The sequence below is a fragment of the Poeciliopsis prolifica genome, unplaced genomic scaffold (genome assembly GCF_027474105.1).
Source record: "Poeciliopsis prolifica strain line A6 unplaced genomic scaffold, Auburn_PproV2 SCAFFOLD061, whole genome shotgun sequence".
In the NCBI taxonomy this organism is placed as follows: Eukaryota; Metazoa; Chordata; class Actinopteri; order Cyprinodontiformes; family Poeciliidae; genus Poeciliopsis; species Poeciliopsis prolifica.
Genome location: NW_026562436.1, coordinates 2517720 through 2532877, shown reverse-complemented (window position 1 = coordinate 2532877; position 15158 = coordinate 2517720). Strand labels below are relative to the sequence as shown.

At 40.4% G+C, this 15158-nt stretch overlaps 2 protein-coding genes across 2 annotated transcripts; one reads left to right on the top strand and one right to left on the bottom strand.

Moving 5' to 3' along the window:
• Positions 1–1000: 1000 nt before the first annotated feature.
• LOC129379761 (translation initiation factor eIF-2B subunit alpha-like) lies at positions 1001–2812 on the top strand (the record flags this gene model as incomplete). Its single annotated transcript, XM_055060616.1, has 6 exons — positions 1001–1051; positions 1137–1249; positions 1326–1397; positions 2188–2263; positions 2402–2527; positions 2616–2812. Coding segments are annotated over 6 exons (594 nt in total), but the record flags the coding sequence as incomplete, so codon positions are not given.
• ddx55 (DEAD (Asp-Glu-Ala-Asp) box polypeptide 55) lies at positions 2805–14806 on the bottom strand. The gene is made up of 5 exons (XM_055060615.1): positions 14682–14806; positions 4470–4560; positions 3788–3956; positions 3396–3688; positions 2805–2945 (listed from the first exon to the last, which is right to left on the bottom strand). The coding sequence occupies exons 1-5, from the start codon at positions 14804–14806 to the stop codon at positions 2805–2807; spliced, it is 819 nt and encodes a 272-aa protein (XP_054916590.1).
• Between the last annotated feature and the right edge of the window lie 352 nt (positions 14807–15158).

Sequence of the window (15158 nt, the reverse complement as noted above, 5' to 3'; positions counted from 1 at the left end):
GTGATGGAGGAAAGAGGAGAACTGTTTCTAGAGAAGATCTCCATGTCCAGTGTTGACATAGAATTTTAAGTTAGCACAATACTGCACAGGATAGCTTTGACACATATAAAATATAACATAGAAAGTTAAAGTACACTAGGTTCATATAAATTTAGATGAAACTAAAAACAACGACTCAATCTCTGAAACGCAGATAAATTCTTAAAAGGAGGATCAGACAGAAAAAACAGAGAACACAGGCCTAGACTCCTTGGATCTCTTGAGATAAGGAGCCTGTATGCCAGGCAATTAACAAATTCCTGAGCATGGTTCAAAAGTTCACTAGGATCTTAAAACTTTTATAAATAATTTTATCTATATTAGAATTAACTATATTTCTTTAAGAATGTTTTTAATTAGTTACTTATTAGATCCAAACTTATAGTCATTATTTAGCATTACATTGTGTGCAAGCTTGGTTAAAAATACAAACTACTTTCTTGTGAAAACAGTTTGAGGCAGAGATAGCGCAGCTGCAATCATATATCAAACTGGACAGCGTCTGATACGAGAAGGGTTTGCCGTATATCTGCTTTTGGGGCTCTTTAGCAGGAGGTAATAAAATTAACATTGAGACAGCCCACACAAAGGAAAAGAACACACCTCCTAATGCATATATTTAAATGATGAGATTACGCATTCTATAAAATGATTTGGTTTACAGCAGAAGTTGGAATCTCTTTGTGCTGGGTGAGAGTTTCCCGGAGGATGCATCTTCTGTCTTTTTTACTCAGTTCTTTTGTCTCTGTTCTGTAATATCTTGGACTTTTGATGTTCTAGGTGAGATGATTATTGTAACATTCTTCTTGCATTGATTTTCTCTGGATAAAACTCTGAATATCTGAAGTCTGACGTCGTACGATTGCTCTTTTCTCTCTGCACACTTACACAGACACAGGAATTCGGGACTAAGAATTAATTAACGAGCTAAGATCAAGTTATTCATCTTTTTAATTCTTAACCCAGGAACAAAGTCGCTAAGCTCTGTCACACCTTCATCAAAGACGGAGCTGTAAGTACTGGTCCCGTCTCCTCTCCTCCTTGCTCTTTGCGCTCGCTTCACCTCGTGCCTTTCTTTCCCCTGCCAATCCTCTCAGAAAATCCTGACTCACTCGTACTCCAGAGTGGTCCTGCGGGTTCTGGAGAAAGCTGCAGCGGAGAAGAAGCGCTTCTCCGTCTATGTGACCGAATCGCAGCCTGACGCCACAGGGTGAGCGAGTGAGCGAGGACGAGTTTCTTTCTCACAGGACACGAATGATTCTGCGTTTTTTCTCCTTTTGTTGAAGGCGGCAGATGGCAGAGGCCCTGAAGAAACTCAACGTTCCAGTAACAGTAGTGCTGGATGCAGCTGTAGGTAAGCTACTCTGGGGTTCTGAGCTGGAGGGGGAACCGCAAATGGTTTATTTAATCATTCTTTCGTCACTGGTTGGATTTTGTTATTGGAAATATCCAACTGGAAAATACATGTCTAAGATAAAATAAACTCCATCAGTTCCACTATGAAAACAAAGAGAAAATAAAGCTATTATTAAAAAAAAAATTAAAAAAATGTTGCTGGTCAATCGATACAATTGTTAAAAAAGAGTCAGGTTAATTTTTTTTAGATATCATTTTAATATCATGTTTAATAAATTTCTCAGTTATTTGTTCATCAGCCTGAGCAGGAGAAAACAAACTTACTGATGTAAAAATGTTGCTTTCTTAGTGACATTTAAAGCCTCCAGCAACTCTGATATACTCTACTAACTGGAGTTTAGCTTTTGTACAACAGTATTACATGTCTTTTATTTTTGTCTGGGTTTTTTTGTTTTATTTTGGTCACAAAAGTCGCTAAATGCAGCAGCAAATTTGCTAAGTTGGTGACAGTGCGGTGCCGTCAGTCAGGACAGTGGCCGAGTTTCAGACGTTTGCAGAGATAAAATCGGTTTCTCAAGTAACTATCGGCCCTTCGCCCAAAAAGAAGAAAATCTGACCTGATTTATTGATGCATCACTAGATAGTAAATTTTGTTTTGGTATTTAAAATAACCGATCGGATGGTTCAGAAAGAGAACAAGCAAAAGTTGAGGAAAAATGCTTTATTTACTTTCACACCGTTTTAATGAACCTGTTTTTAGAAGCTGCTTAGTTTCAGTTTTCCGTCTTCCAGGTACGTGTTGGAGAAGGTGGACCTGGTCATCGTTGGAGCAGAGGGAGTCGTTGAGAGCGGAGGGATCATCAACAAGGTGCGTTCCCTTGGCGGCCCCGGGTGAAACTCAAACTGGAGGATAGTTGAACACGCGTATCAGATCGGGTCTGTGTAAACACGGGGCGGGTGTACGTTTCCAACAGAATCTAGAGTGTGTGTGTGTGTTTTTCCCCAGATTGGCACCTATCAGATGGCTCTGTGCTCCAAGGCTCACAACAAGCCCTTCTACGTCGTTGCAGAAAGTTTTAAATTTGTTCGTCTGTATCCGCTGAACCAACAGGACGTGCCCGATAAGTTTAAGGTGCGGCTTCCTTATTTTGTTTGTTTTTTTAAACGATTTTCCGTCCTTTTATCCAGATTTATTGACTCGTGCTTCCTGTCCCGCACAGTACAAAGCCGACACCCTGAAGAGCATCCGGAACCTGTCGGAGGAGCACCCGGTCATCGACTACACGCCCCCCTCCCTCATCACCCTGCTCTTCACAGACCTGGGGGTCCTCACCCCGTCGGCCGTCAGCGACGAACTCATCAAACTGTATTTATAACCGCGTCCCTTCGCTGAACAATAAAACAGACGTTTATGGTCCGCCTGCTTCCTGCTTGGAGTTCGTGAGCTGTTGCTCGAAGTCTTCCTCGCTGATCTGGCCTTTTTTTAGTTTCTTAAGGAGGCGAGTGTCTTCTAAAAGCTCCTTCATGTATTCTTCGTCCATGTCGGAGTCCTGCAGAGGCAGAACAGAAGCCATGAGAACGAAACTGCAGTACTTAACGTTTATGAAGAGTATATTTTTTACAGATTTGCTGAAACTGTCACTATGAGGTGAGATCGATCTAGTCCACTTCCTCCCTGAGCTGTTATGGCCGTCTGAAGAAATGAAACGTTCCTGGTCAAAAACAAACAATCGCAGCCAGGAGGAGGGTCCTAGCGCTGCCAATCAATGTCGTGAACGCACTGCTAAATGTGCTAATGGTGGAGAAACACCTTACTGTTAAAGGAAAACTTTATCGAGTGGCCATGCTAACTAGCCTTAGCATTCATGACAGACTATGGTAGCTGAAGATTAGTAGTTTCAACAGATATGTAAAAGAAATATGTCTATATAAATATATATATTAATAAAAGTTGCACACTGCAGCTTTAATGTTTCATTTATCCCCTACACAGAGTTTACCTCGTCGTGTTTCCTTTTGGCGCCGCGTTTTTTCTTGCGCTCCTTCTTGGTCTTCTGCTTGGACCAGGCCTTGTTCTTGACGAAGTTCTTCTTGGGAAGCTCCGTCTTCTCTTTGTTTTTCTGCTCGGCCAGCATCTTCTGCCTCTGCTTCTGTCGGTTTTTGTCCTTGTAGCGGATGCTGTCCGTGTCCACCGTCGTCTCCACGAAGTCGGGAAACGTTTTCCCCTTCAGCTCGGGCATCTTCGGCAGGCGGAGCAGCGCGAAGCCTTTGGCCAGGGACACAAAATCCAGATCTAACAGAAAAAGAAAAAAAACACGAGAAGGTTTCATTTTCTTTGTTTTGTTTGGGGATAATAAAAAAAAATATACATTTGGCTTTGAGGATTTGTCACCTTTTACTCTGAAGATGAGGCTGCATTCGTGTTTGGCGTAAGCCTGGACGTACGACACAAAGGCCCTCATGCCTTTGTCGAACATGGCGCGGTCGGCCAGGGCCATGGCCTTCACCTTGGGCGTCACGTCCACCACGTCCTTTATAGGAGACATCTTCTGCAGCGGGCACTGGTCAGGTCACAAGCAACACTGTTAACCAATCACTTTGCACCGATTATCAACCGGTTCTGGTTTCTTTGAGTGAACTTTAACATCACGAAATACAACAGAAATAAAACATTTTTGCAATTGCAATTTTAAATAGACATTTGTGTATACAAAATAGAACAGGTTGAATTTGGTAATTTATTGCAAGAGATTGCAAAAAATAAATACAGAAAATTTCCCATGTCCTCAAAGGGTAGCAGATCACCATTAGCAAGAGAAAAATAGGGAAAAAAACTGCTTTACTCTCACTCAGGATTTGATTTCTGAGGATTTCATATCACAGTAGCTCTGATCCTCCTCTGAGTGACTTCATGCTGAGTAATGTTAGAGCTGAATAATCTGAGTGAGTTCTAGACAACTATTGTGAACCATCCATCATCAGATTATCAGATTATGAACGCCTGCATGGCCGATCCAAAAGGTCTTGTTGCTGACGGCTATGAACACCGCTGAAGGACCCAACTTCAGACTCACCTTCTGGTTGATGGACAAGAAGTTGACATAGGGTTCCTCCATTGGCAGCAGGAAGACGAGGGCGTTGCCATGGTTACCGATACGCACCGTTCTCCCGCATCGATGCACAAAAAAAATGGAAAAAAAAAGAGCAGACAGGGAAAAATGGTTGGAGCCAAGTAGTTAGAAAAGTAACATTGTTTTAATGTTTAAGCCAATAAAATAATTCATTCTGCAACATATCTATCTATCTATCTATCTATCTATCTATCTATCTATCTATCTATCTATCTATCTATCTATCTATCTATCTATCTATCTATCTATCTATCTATCTATCTATCTATCTATCTATCTATCTATCTATCTATCTATCTATCTATCTATCTATCTATCTATCTATCTATCTATCTATCTATCTATCTATCTATCTATCTATCTATCTATCTATCGATCGATCGATCGATCGATCGATCGTGGCGCAGTGGGTAGCGCTGTTTCCTTGCAGCAAGACGGTCCTGTGTTCGATTCCCGGCCCGGGGTCTTTCTGCAGGGAGTTTGCATGTTCTCCCTGTGCATGCTGGGTTCTCTCCTGGTTCTCCGGCTTCCTCCCACAGTCCAAAAACATGACTGTCAGGTTAATTGTTCTTTCCAAATTCTCCTTAGGTGTCAGTGTGTGTGTGCATGGTTGTTTGTCCTGTTTGTTTGTGTTGCCCTGCGACAGACTGGCGACCTGTCCAGGGTGGACCCCACCTCTTGCCCGGGACGCAGCGGAAGATAGGCGCCAGCACCTCCCGACCCCGATAGGGAGAAGGGTGCTCAGAAAATGGATGGATCGATGGATGGATGTTCTGTGTTTGTATGTGCTTACATTAGTTTTTTCTGTCTTAGTCTCTCGTTGTTACGGAGCCCCCTAGGGGACATGGGGATTTTTTTTTCTTTTGCGTCCCCTCGCAAAACTTTTGTGTTCCCTCTCAAAATGAAAAAGTTTGAGGCAGCGTTCCGGAACAAGACGAAGATGACAGTGGAGCAGACAGTACACTCGTGTGTGAGTTTTGTGAATTTTTATTTTGAAATTGGCCTGCAATATAAGAATATTCAGTCTCTGCTTGCCAAAAAGCATGGGTGTCACAAAGTATGCGACATTTGAAAAGAATACTTAGTGCACGAGGACACATTCGTCGCTACTATTTTGCTAACTTGGCAAGTCTGGTGGAATTCGTCAGGAGAGAACTTCAGTCCTCTGGACAGCTTCACGAATATCGTTGGATGTATGCCAAATGCAGGCAACATGGACTTTGTGTAAGGAAGGAGGATGTCCGTCTGATCATGAGAGAATTAGATCCAGCAGGAGTGTCCTCAAAACAAGCCAGACGTCTTCAAAGAAGAAACTACTTCTCAAAGGGTCCGAACTTTATTTGGCACATTGACTCTTATGATAAACTGAAGCCATTTGGCTTTTGTATTAACGGAAGCATCGGTGGATTTTCACGAAAGATTATCTGGCTCAATGCATACACCACAAATAGTGATCCCAAGTTGGTAGGAGGGTATTACACTGAAGCAGTAAAGCGTTTGGGAGGGTGACCGAGAGTTGTTAGAGGGGATCTTGGTACAGAAAATGTTTATGTCAGAGACTTCCAGAGATTCCTCATTCCCACTCAGCCCAACGACCCTCTTGAAAGTTACCTCGAAGAAGCAAGCACTGCAAATCAAAGGATTGAATATTGGTGGCGCTTTCTGCGCGTGGAGTGTATGGAGTTCTGGTTGTCCTTGTTTGCTGACATCAGAAACAATGGATTCTTTGATGGGGGATTTCTGGACAAAAGCATTCTACAGTTTTGCTGCATGGGACTCATACAGGTGAGTTAACTGAATCAAATGTAATATTTATATGATGGATGAGATACTTTGGAAGGAAGAAAGCCTGAAAGGCATGGACATTAAAATCAACATTAATGGTATCTGGTTATTTGTGGCGTTCACTGTCTAGTATTTGTTCGTACAATACTTGAATGTCAAGCGAACGCTCAATTTTGTGACGTAGGTGCATACTTTCATCACACTGAAAATTGGAAATAACGCACGACGGTGGCACACCCATAAACGAAAGTGATATGTTTCTACAAAGAGAAGTAGATGTTTGTGTTTATATGTGGTAAATTATAATATCATGAAACAAAGCGATTCTCCAGTTGTTCTTTCGTGGTCGCTGTTCACACATCTGTGGTGCTGAAAATGCACTGGTTACTTTTTCTACCTTAATGTCATAACACGAAAGAGCAGGTTACTTGCTGTTATAGTGTGAGATTTTACACTACAGCAGCAACAAGGGATCATTTTGACAGCTGCAATCTTTAAAATCAATTCATCTAAGAAATGTCACAATGTATTTCTATAACTCGGTAACAACTGTAATTGTATGAATGACAGTTCTAAACAGCAAGTCTGAAAGTACTTTATAGGAGCTGTTTCTCTTTTCTTAGTTAAATCTTATTTAGATTTAGTTAATTTTTATTTCTTCCTTATTTTCTAGTTGATTTATAATTAAAATTTTTGTTCAGTTTATTTAAAATAAGTTTGCTGGTTCACTTAAGTTAATTAATTAAATTTTGGGACGTGGGTGTTACACAGTACAGATTTGAACTAGCACATTATGCATGTGGGTGGTCAAAAGGTTTTTTTCCAGTCTATTCAGTTAGTCATCAGTCAGTCTATCCAATCGGTCAGCCAGTTCATAAAAACAACAGGTGTAGGAATCAGACTGAAAGAAGTAGTGGAATCCTGTGAGGCCTGTTACTTGTTTTGTCTGAATAGTGGAATAAAACAAAGAACTGCATTTTGACCTTTTGTAGAATCCATGATGCACCATTTGCACTATTTGAGTTGAATTCACCTTTTAGTCTTACGTTTTGTTACTTTTGAATTTGAGTTTTGGACAAATAGTCAGTACAACCTAAATAAACATTATTTTGTAATTATGACATAAAACAGTGACTATGCCTAATCCTTTTTTATAGCTGAGGTTAACAAAAATGTACTCAATTTTCTGTTTTATGTTACAGGATGAGCTGGATGACACAGCACAACTATGGAATACACACCACATCAGGCCATCTAAAAACTTGCACGTTCCCAGCGGTCGGCCCAATGTGATGTATGCCCTACCTGAACTGTACAGAACTACAGACTTCCTCACTCCTTTTGAAGTAGAACAGATTCAACTGTGTAGAGATGCATGCACTTTTCGGCAGACCATACCATGTGATTCTGCTGTGTATGACATTTGCAATGTTTTAATGGCAGAATATGGTCTAATGACACCATCAGATCCATATGATTCTGTGAAACTGTACATGTTACTGAGAGATGCCATTAGAGGATTACTGTGAGTATTGACTGGAAAGAGCCTGCCATGTTAGGGTTCCACATGTCTCAAAACGGAGCTGCTTGTTTTCGATTATGAGACATTAACATGCATTCTAACTGTTAAACTTGATAAATAATCTGACTCTTTTTTTCCCTTTCTAAAGTATTAAAATAGAAGCAGAAAACTAAATGTCCCTCTTACAACATTAATCCATCTAAGTGCTGATTTATTTTGCTAAGTGCAAAAGTCAACATGCACAACACACAGCTGTGGATAAATGTTTACACAAATTGCATATTTGTGTTAACATTTATTGTGAACATTCACAGGAAATCCAAACATGTATCAAAAATAAAAACTTTGCAAGACAATTACTTCATGTTTAAGTTTACCTAAAAACATTTTGGCACCACCAAAACAATAAACAGGTCACCAGAAAACCAAGGTTGGCGGATGTTACAAACACTCTGAATTTTGTTGTATTTTAAGTATTGTTGTGTTTACTTCATTTCATTATCCAACCATCAAAATAAACTTTCTGTTGAATTTCTAAACATACTTTGATAAAGATGAAAATACATCAATTTCACTGCTGGAATACTATCAGGAACTATTAGATAAAATGGCCAAAATTACAAGAACTGTGAATTCTTATCCCTTTAATTCCTAAAAACACTCTTTCACATTTAGAAAATTCTACAAGAAACAATGTTTTTAAACCAGCGTTATGTTATGTTCTCAACATTGTGCATATCAACAAATGAAAGGGTAAAGAATGAATGTATTTTGATCAATTAGTCAAACTCCAAATTTGGTTCTATTACAAGTTTTTTCCTGCAAACACATGTGCTATTAAAATATCTTGATGAAATTTCAGCTGCGTGACAGAACTTTATTAAAACAAATATGAAAACTAACTACTGGTCTAATTGCAACTGGCGGTTATTAAATTCTGGAAACTATACAAAATTGGAAATTGTTTACCCTTTGGGTTTTCAAGCAAAAACACAAACCTTTCAACATTGCACAGCTTTTAAGCATTGAAAATGGAAACCCACAATTTAACAATCATGAACATTGTGCATAATGCAGAATAATATAGGATTTAATTGAGCATAAATGTCAACTACCTTTTCAAGCTTAAATAATATCCATCAACATGAAGTTGCTTACCAAGATACTGTCAAACTCTGCTCTAAATTCTGGGTAGGAACTGTAAGTGTAAGGCACATCAATGATTGCTGCACATGTGTGTGCAACAGGTCTTCTCCCAAAACCTGTTTCAGCATTGAATGTAACCTTTTTTTTCTGTGCATAAAACGGAGGACCCTGTGCAAAATCGCAAGAATTTTTCTAGTTTGCGCTGATCTGCATTCCTAATGTACCTCTGCAAGTAAGTAAATGTTGTCTGCTCTTCCTGTGATAAAGCCTCTGTTTGCAGCATGTCAACTGCAAACATTCGTTTGTTGCTTTTTTGGACTCATAAATGAAGGACACCAGCTGGATGACACAGATTTAATGCAATGCCTTTGAAAATGTCAGTAAAGCAATCAACGATATACTTTGGTTCTTGTAATATGACTTTATGAGCCATGATCTGTATTGCTTGCTTGATATTTTCCTGAGATGGAATGCAGTGAGCCCCCATCTGTGAAAACAGATCCAACAAATTTCCCTCATCCTCTTCCAATACTCCACTGAGGGCCTTTTCTGTGGTACTTCTCTCGCTCTCTGACAAATACTTAGAAAAGGAGGACAAACCAAACTTCTTCTTCTTCCTGATAACTGCCTGCGAATTACTTTTAAAGCGACAGTTTTTATAGTTATATTTATATTATTGACATTTTAACTGGATTACTACTAACCTAAGGACTGGGGGATTTTCGTACTTTTATTTTTATTTTTACCTACTTTTCTTTACCTCCAAGTTAAACCAGGGCAAAATGCCTCCGACTGACCCCAAGGACATGAGCAGCATTTTACAACGACTTCAGTTTATAGAAATGAAGATCAAACTGCTGGAGGTGAACTTTGAGATCAACGCTGCCTGTGGAAATGAAACGACCCTTCCTCAAATCAACGGAGAGGTCGGGAGCCCTGCATCGAGCAGCTCACCCTGGAACGCTCTGGGTGCCAAGCCGAAACGGGAGTCTCGCACTGCGGATCCGATGAGACGACTATCAGAGAGAACCCCGCACCTGGACGAATCAGCGTGGCCGGCTCTGAGCCGAAACCCACCTTCAACTTCAACACCTGCTCCGCCAAAGAAAGACAAACAAGCAGCTGCAACCAAAACGCCTCCACCGACCCCACTGACCCCGCTGACCCCGCTGACCCCGCTCCCAGGGACAAAGCAACCTGCACGAGCCTCAAAACATTCTGACTCTGTGGGAATCCCACTGAAAAACAGATTTTCTGCACTCCAGCCTGAGCCTCTGAGTGAAACTTCGCCTTCAAATATCAACAGTGAGGCAAGACCAACACATCCATCCCCCAAAGCTCCAAAGGACAAAGCGACCACCAGGAAAACTAAAGGTAACCCAAAAGTGCTTGTTGTTGGAGATGAGGCAGTAAAGGGAATCAGTGACGTTTGCAATCCAAGGAAAACAAGAGTGATGTATTTTCCTGGTGACACTGTATCTGATTTAACCAACAAACTGCTCTCTCTAACCACTGATCAGCCAGATATTCAGACTTTAGTTGTGCATGTTGGAGCCAACGATCTGGCAAAGCAAAAGTCTGAGATTCTGAAAAAGGACTTTAACATTCTTCTGGACACTATGGGAAAACTGAGAATGAAGTTATTTCTCAGTGGTCCAATTCCATCACCTCAATGGGGAGATGAAAAACACTCCAGGCTGCTCACGATCAACAAATGGCTGATTAAAACCTGCTCTACCAGCTCAGTGACCTTCATCGATAACCTCTGGATCTATTGGCAGCGCTTTCACCTTTTTGGAAGAGGAGGACGCAATCTTAATAAAACATGGGATAAAGCTACTCACTGCAAACCTTTTTTATTTTATCAACAAGGACAGCAACAGGATCATCGCGCCAGAAGAACAGGCTCAAGGATGTCTGACTAGGATGGAACGCTCCCCGGATCAGGAGCACGATATTCCAAAACAAGCTGATAAATCGACTGGAGACGGAGCGACTGCTTCCCTCGCTCCTTCCCCCCTCCCTCTCTGCTCCTCCAATCATTCACAGGATTCAATGGATACCAATGAAGAAATGTCTTCCGGACCAGAGTTTTTTAAATTTACAGATGGAATGAATCAACAGGTTCGCCTCGGCACGTCTCTCCTTAGCACTCACGTAGCAGACCTCACTACATTTAAGCCACCTGCCCCTGACTTTCCAGAGGATCCATCACTCTGCGTCTCTGAGGTCTGAGGCTGGGGACCAGATATTATCTTTACACCCGTCTTCCTCCAGAATGCAACTGGCCCCCTGGAAATGCAGAACAGGACATTACCTGTCCGGATCACTACAAGAAAATTTACAAAAAATAGAAATATGAAATACAGCGGTCCTAATTTGAACCTCAGGCTGATCCCCTGCCTAAAGGAACCTCAGACTGAAAATCTTTTGGCCTCCAAGTCACTTAAAATAGCACTTTTAAATACCAGATCACTCTGTGCTAAAGCTCTATTAATTAATGATTTCATCACTGAGTATAATGTTGATGTTATGTTTCTGACAGAAACAAGGTTGAATGACGATAATGACCAAATTGTACTCATTGAATCAGCGCCTCCTGACTACAATTTTTTAAGTGAGAATAGAAAACATAAAAAAGGAGGAGGCGTGGCTTCTATATTTAAAAATACCATAAACTGTAGTAAAATCTCTTTCGGTCATTTCACATCTTTTGAGTATCTTGGAATTCAGGTTAAAGGCTTCAAACGAACTTTGACACTAACTTTATACAAAACTCCAGCATATGTGGAAAATTTCTTTACTGACTTGAATGATCTTTTATCTCTCATATGCATTGATTATGATTGTTTAATAATTGTTGGTGATTTTAACATTCATGTGGACAAACCCGAAAACAGAGGAGCAAAAAAGCTCTCTGATATTTTAGAAAATTTTGGTTTAACACAACATGTCAAACAAGCAACACACACTCAAGGACACACACTGGACCTGGTTATCAGTAAGGGTGTGACTATTTCCAATGTCTCTGTAACTGATGTCGCCCTGTCGGATCACTTTGCTGTTATCTTAGAAGGTTCTTTATTCTTTGACCCACTTGGACAAACAGCTACTGTCACAAAACGTTCTTTCACAGAAAACACAACAGAAACATTTAATCAAATCTACTCTTCTTCCTCACCCTTAAGCTGTAATGATGTAGATCAGTTGTTAGATGATTTTCAGTCTAAAGTCTCATATATCATTAATTCCACTGCCCCATTTAAAGTAAAGGTTTTGACTGGTAGAAAGAAATCTTCATGGAGAAATGCACAAATAGTTCGGTCTGCAAGACAAGTCTGCCGCAGGGCAGAACGATAATGGCGTAAAACTCAACTTCATGTTCATCATGACATCTACAAAGAAAAACTACGTAACTATCACTTAACACTAAAACATGCAAGGGAGGCTTTCTTTGCAGATGTCATAAACAAAAACATCAATAATGCTCGAACTTTATTTGCAACAGTTGACAGGCTCACAAACCCTCCTGTGACGTTACCACATGAACTCCAATCTAATGCTGCCTGGAACAAGTTTTCCAGCTTCTTTTCAGAGAAAATCCAAAAAATCAGAGGATTAATCTGCACATCAACTTCAAAGCCAGAACCATTGCTGTACCAAAACAAAACAAATACAGAAAAAATGACCCATTTTCAACTACTTAATTATAAAACTCTAGAAGAAATTATAAGTCAATTAAGTTCAAGCTCCTGCTGTCTGGATGTCCTACCCACACATTTCTTTAAGAAAGTCCTGCCTGTTATTGCTACTGATCTGATCCAAATAGTAACTCATCGCTTACATCAGGTGTTTTCCCCCAGGCCTTGAAAACAGCAGTCATCAAACCACTGTTAAAAAAGAACAACCTGGACAAATCACTATTGCAGAATTACAGGCCAATCTCAAATCTCCCATTCATCAGCAAAGTTATTGAAAAAACTGTGTGTAAACAATTAAATAGTTTCCTCATGATGACCAACTGCTTTGACACTTTCCAGTCTGGTTTTCGTGCTCACCACAGCACGGAGACTGCCCTTGTAAAAGTATTCAATGATATTCATATAAATACGGACTGTAGCAGAACCACGGTGCTGGTTCTGTTGGACCTCAGTGCAGCTTTTGACACTGTCGACCATGACATATTATTGAATCGACTTGAAAGTTGGGTTGGACTCTCTGGTTCGGTGCTCGACTGGTTTGAATCCTACATAAAGAACAGGGATTTCTTTGTTTCAATTGGAAACTTCTCATCAAAGAGGTCAAAGGTCACATGTGGGGTACCCCAAGGTTCAATCCTAGGACCCCTCTTATTTAATATTTATATTCTCCCACTAGCTCAGGTCATAACAGGGAATAATATTAAGTACCATAACTATGCAGATGACACACAGCTCTACATTACGATGTCACCCAGGTGACTCTGAACCCATCCAATCACTGAATAAATGTTTAGAACAGATAAATGTGTGGATGTGCCAAAACTTTCTCCAACTGAACAAAAATAAAACTGAAGTCATTATTTTTGGACCTAAAGAGGAACGATCTAGAGTCAATGCACAGCTTCAGTTATTACAACTAAAAACTAGCGATCAGGCCCGAAACCTGGGAGTAGTGATGGACTCGGAGCCACATAAAGACCAGAGCCACATAAAGACAGTAACAAAATCAGCCTTCTACCACCTGAAGAACATCTCCAGGATTAGAGGACTAATGTCTCAGCCAGATCTAGAGAAACTTATTCATGCGTTTGTCTTTAGTCGCATTGATTATTGCAACAGCGTCTTCACAGGTCTGTCCAATAAATCAATCAAAAAGCTGCAGTTGATCCAGAACGCTGCTGCTCGCGTTCTCACTAGAACCAGGAAGATAGAGCACATAACACCAGTTTTAAAGTCCCTCCACTGGCTCCCTGTAGCTCAAAGAATAGATTTTAAAATACTGTTGTTAGTTTACAAATCACTGAATGGTTTAGCACCACAATACATCAAAGATCTGCTGTTGTTGTATCAACCTTACAGACCTCTCAGGTCTTCTGGTTCTGGTCTGCTCTGCATCCCCAGAACCAGAACCAAAAGAGGAGAAGCAGCTTTCAGCATCTACGCACCAAAACTTTGGAACAAACTTCCAGAAAACTGTAATACAGCGGAAACCCTGACTTCCTTCAAATCTCAAGTAAAAACGCACCTGTTTAGAGTTGTATTTGAAAAGGAATATGTATGGATTTGATTTTGTGGCTATGTATGTAATCTTTTTTTTCTTTTTTTTTCCTGTTGTGGGCAACGGGGCCCGGCGAATACCCGTGGTTAAGCGGACGGCGGAGTCCGGCGGTAACAGGCGGTAACAGCGCTTAAATTCCGTGTCAAAGGGAAGGGGGAAGAAAGAGGGGAAGAAGGGGAAAGAAAAAAAAAGGAAAAAAAAAAAAAACCTTGGTATTTTATTCTATGTTGCATGCCTTTGTGTTTTGTGTTTATGATGTCAAGCACTTTGAAATGCCTTGTAGCTGAAATGTGCTATACAAATAAAATTTGATTGATTGATTGATTGATTCTACTGCTTGAAGACCAAGTACAGAGGCAACTATGAATGTCTTGGACAACCTGACTGGAAATATGCCATAATCAATGAGTCCTTTGGCCCAAATTTGGCTTACTGCATATCACCTCTCTTTGGAAAAGTCTGGTCTGAGTTTTGGCACCCTCTCCTCCTCCCCTTCACAGAGCTCCAAGAACTGCTCCCAGAAAGCTGTATACACGTCCCTTGACACTCCACTGTCGTCCACAGCCATTTCATGATTAAATTCCATTCTTAATTCTGATTCCATTATGCTTTTGTCTATGAACAACTTAAGAAGGTCATCTATGACTATGGCACAGCGGATATGTGCATACCTGGTCTTTGGGATGTCCTACATCTCCAGTGGAAGACGGTAGTGCATAATTTTCTGTTGAAGGGATCATGTGTACTACAGCTGTTTGTGGAGCCTGGAATATAACATGAATTAGAACAGTACATTTTAGTTGTCATATTTTCTTCATAAGACAACCAAGAGTTTGAAAAGACATAGTAATAATTTAGATATGTAAGTATCTAATTTAGGAACTTCATGACATTCATTACATTGGTGTAACGTTATTTTT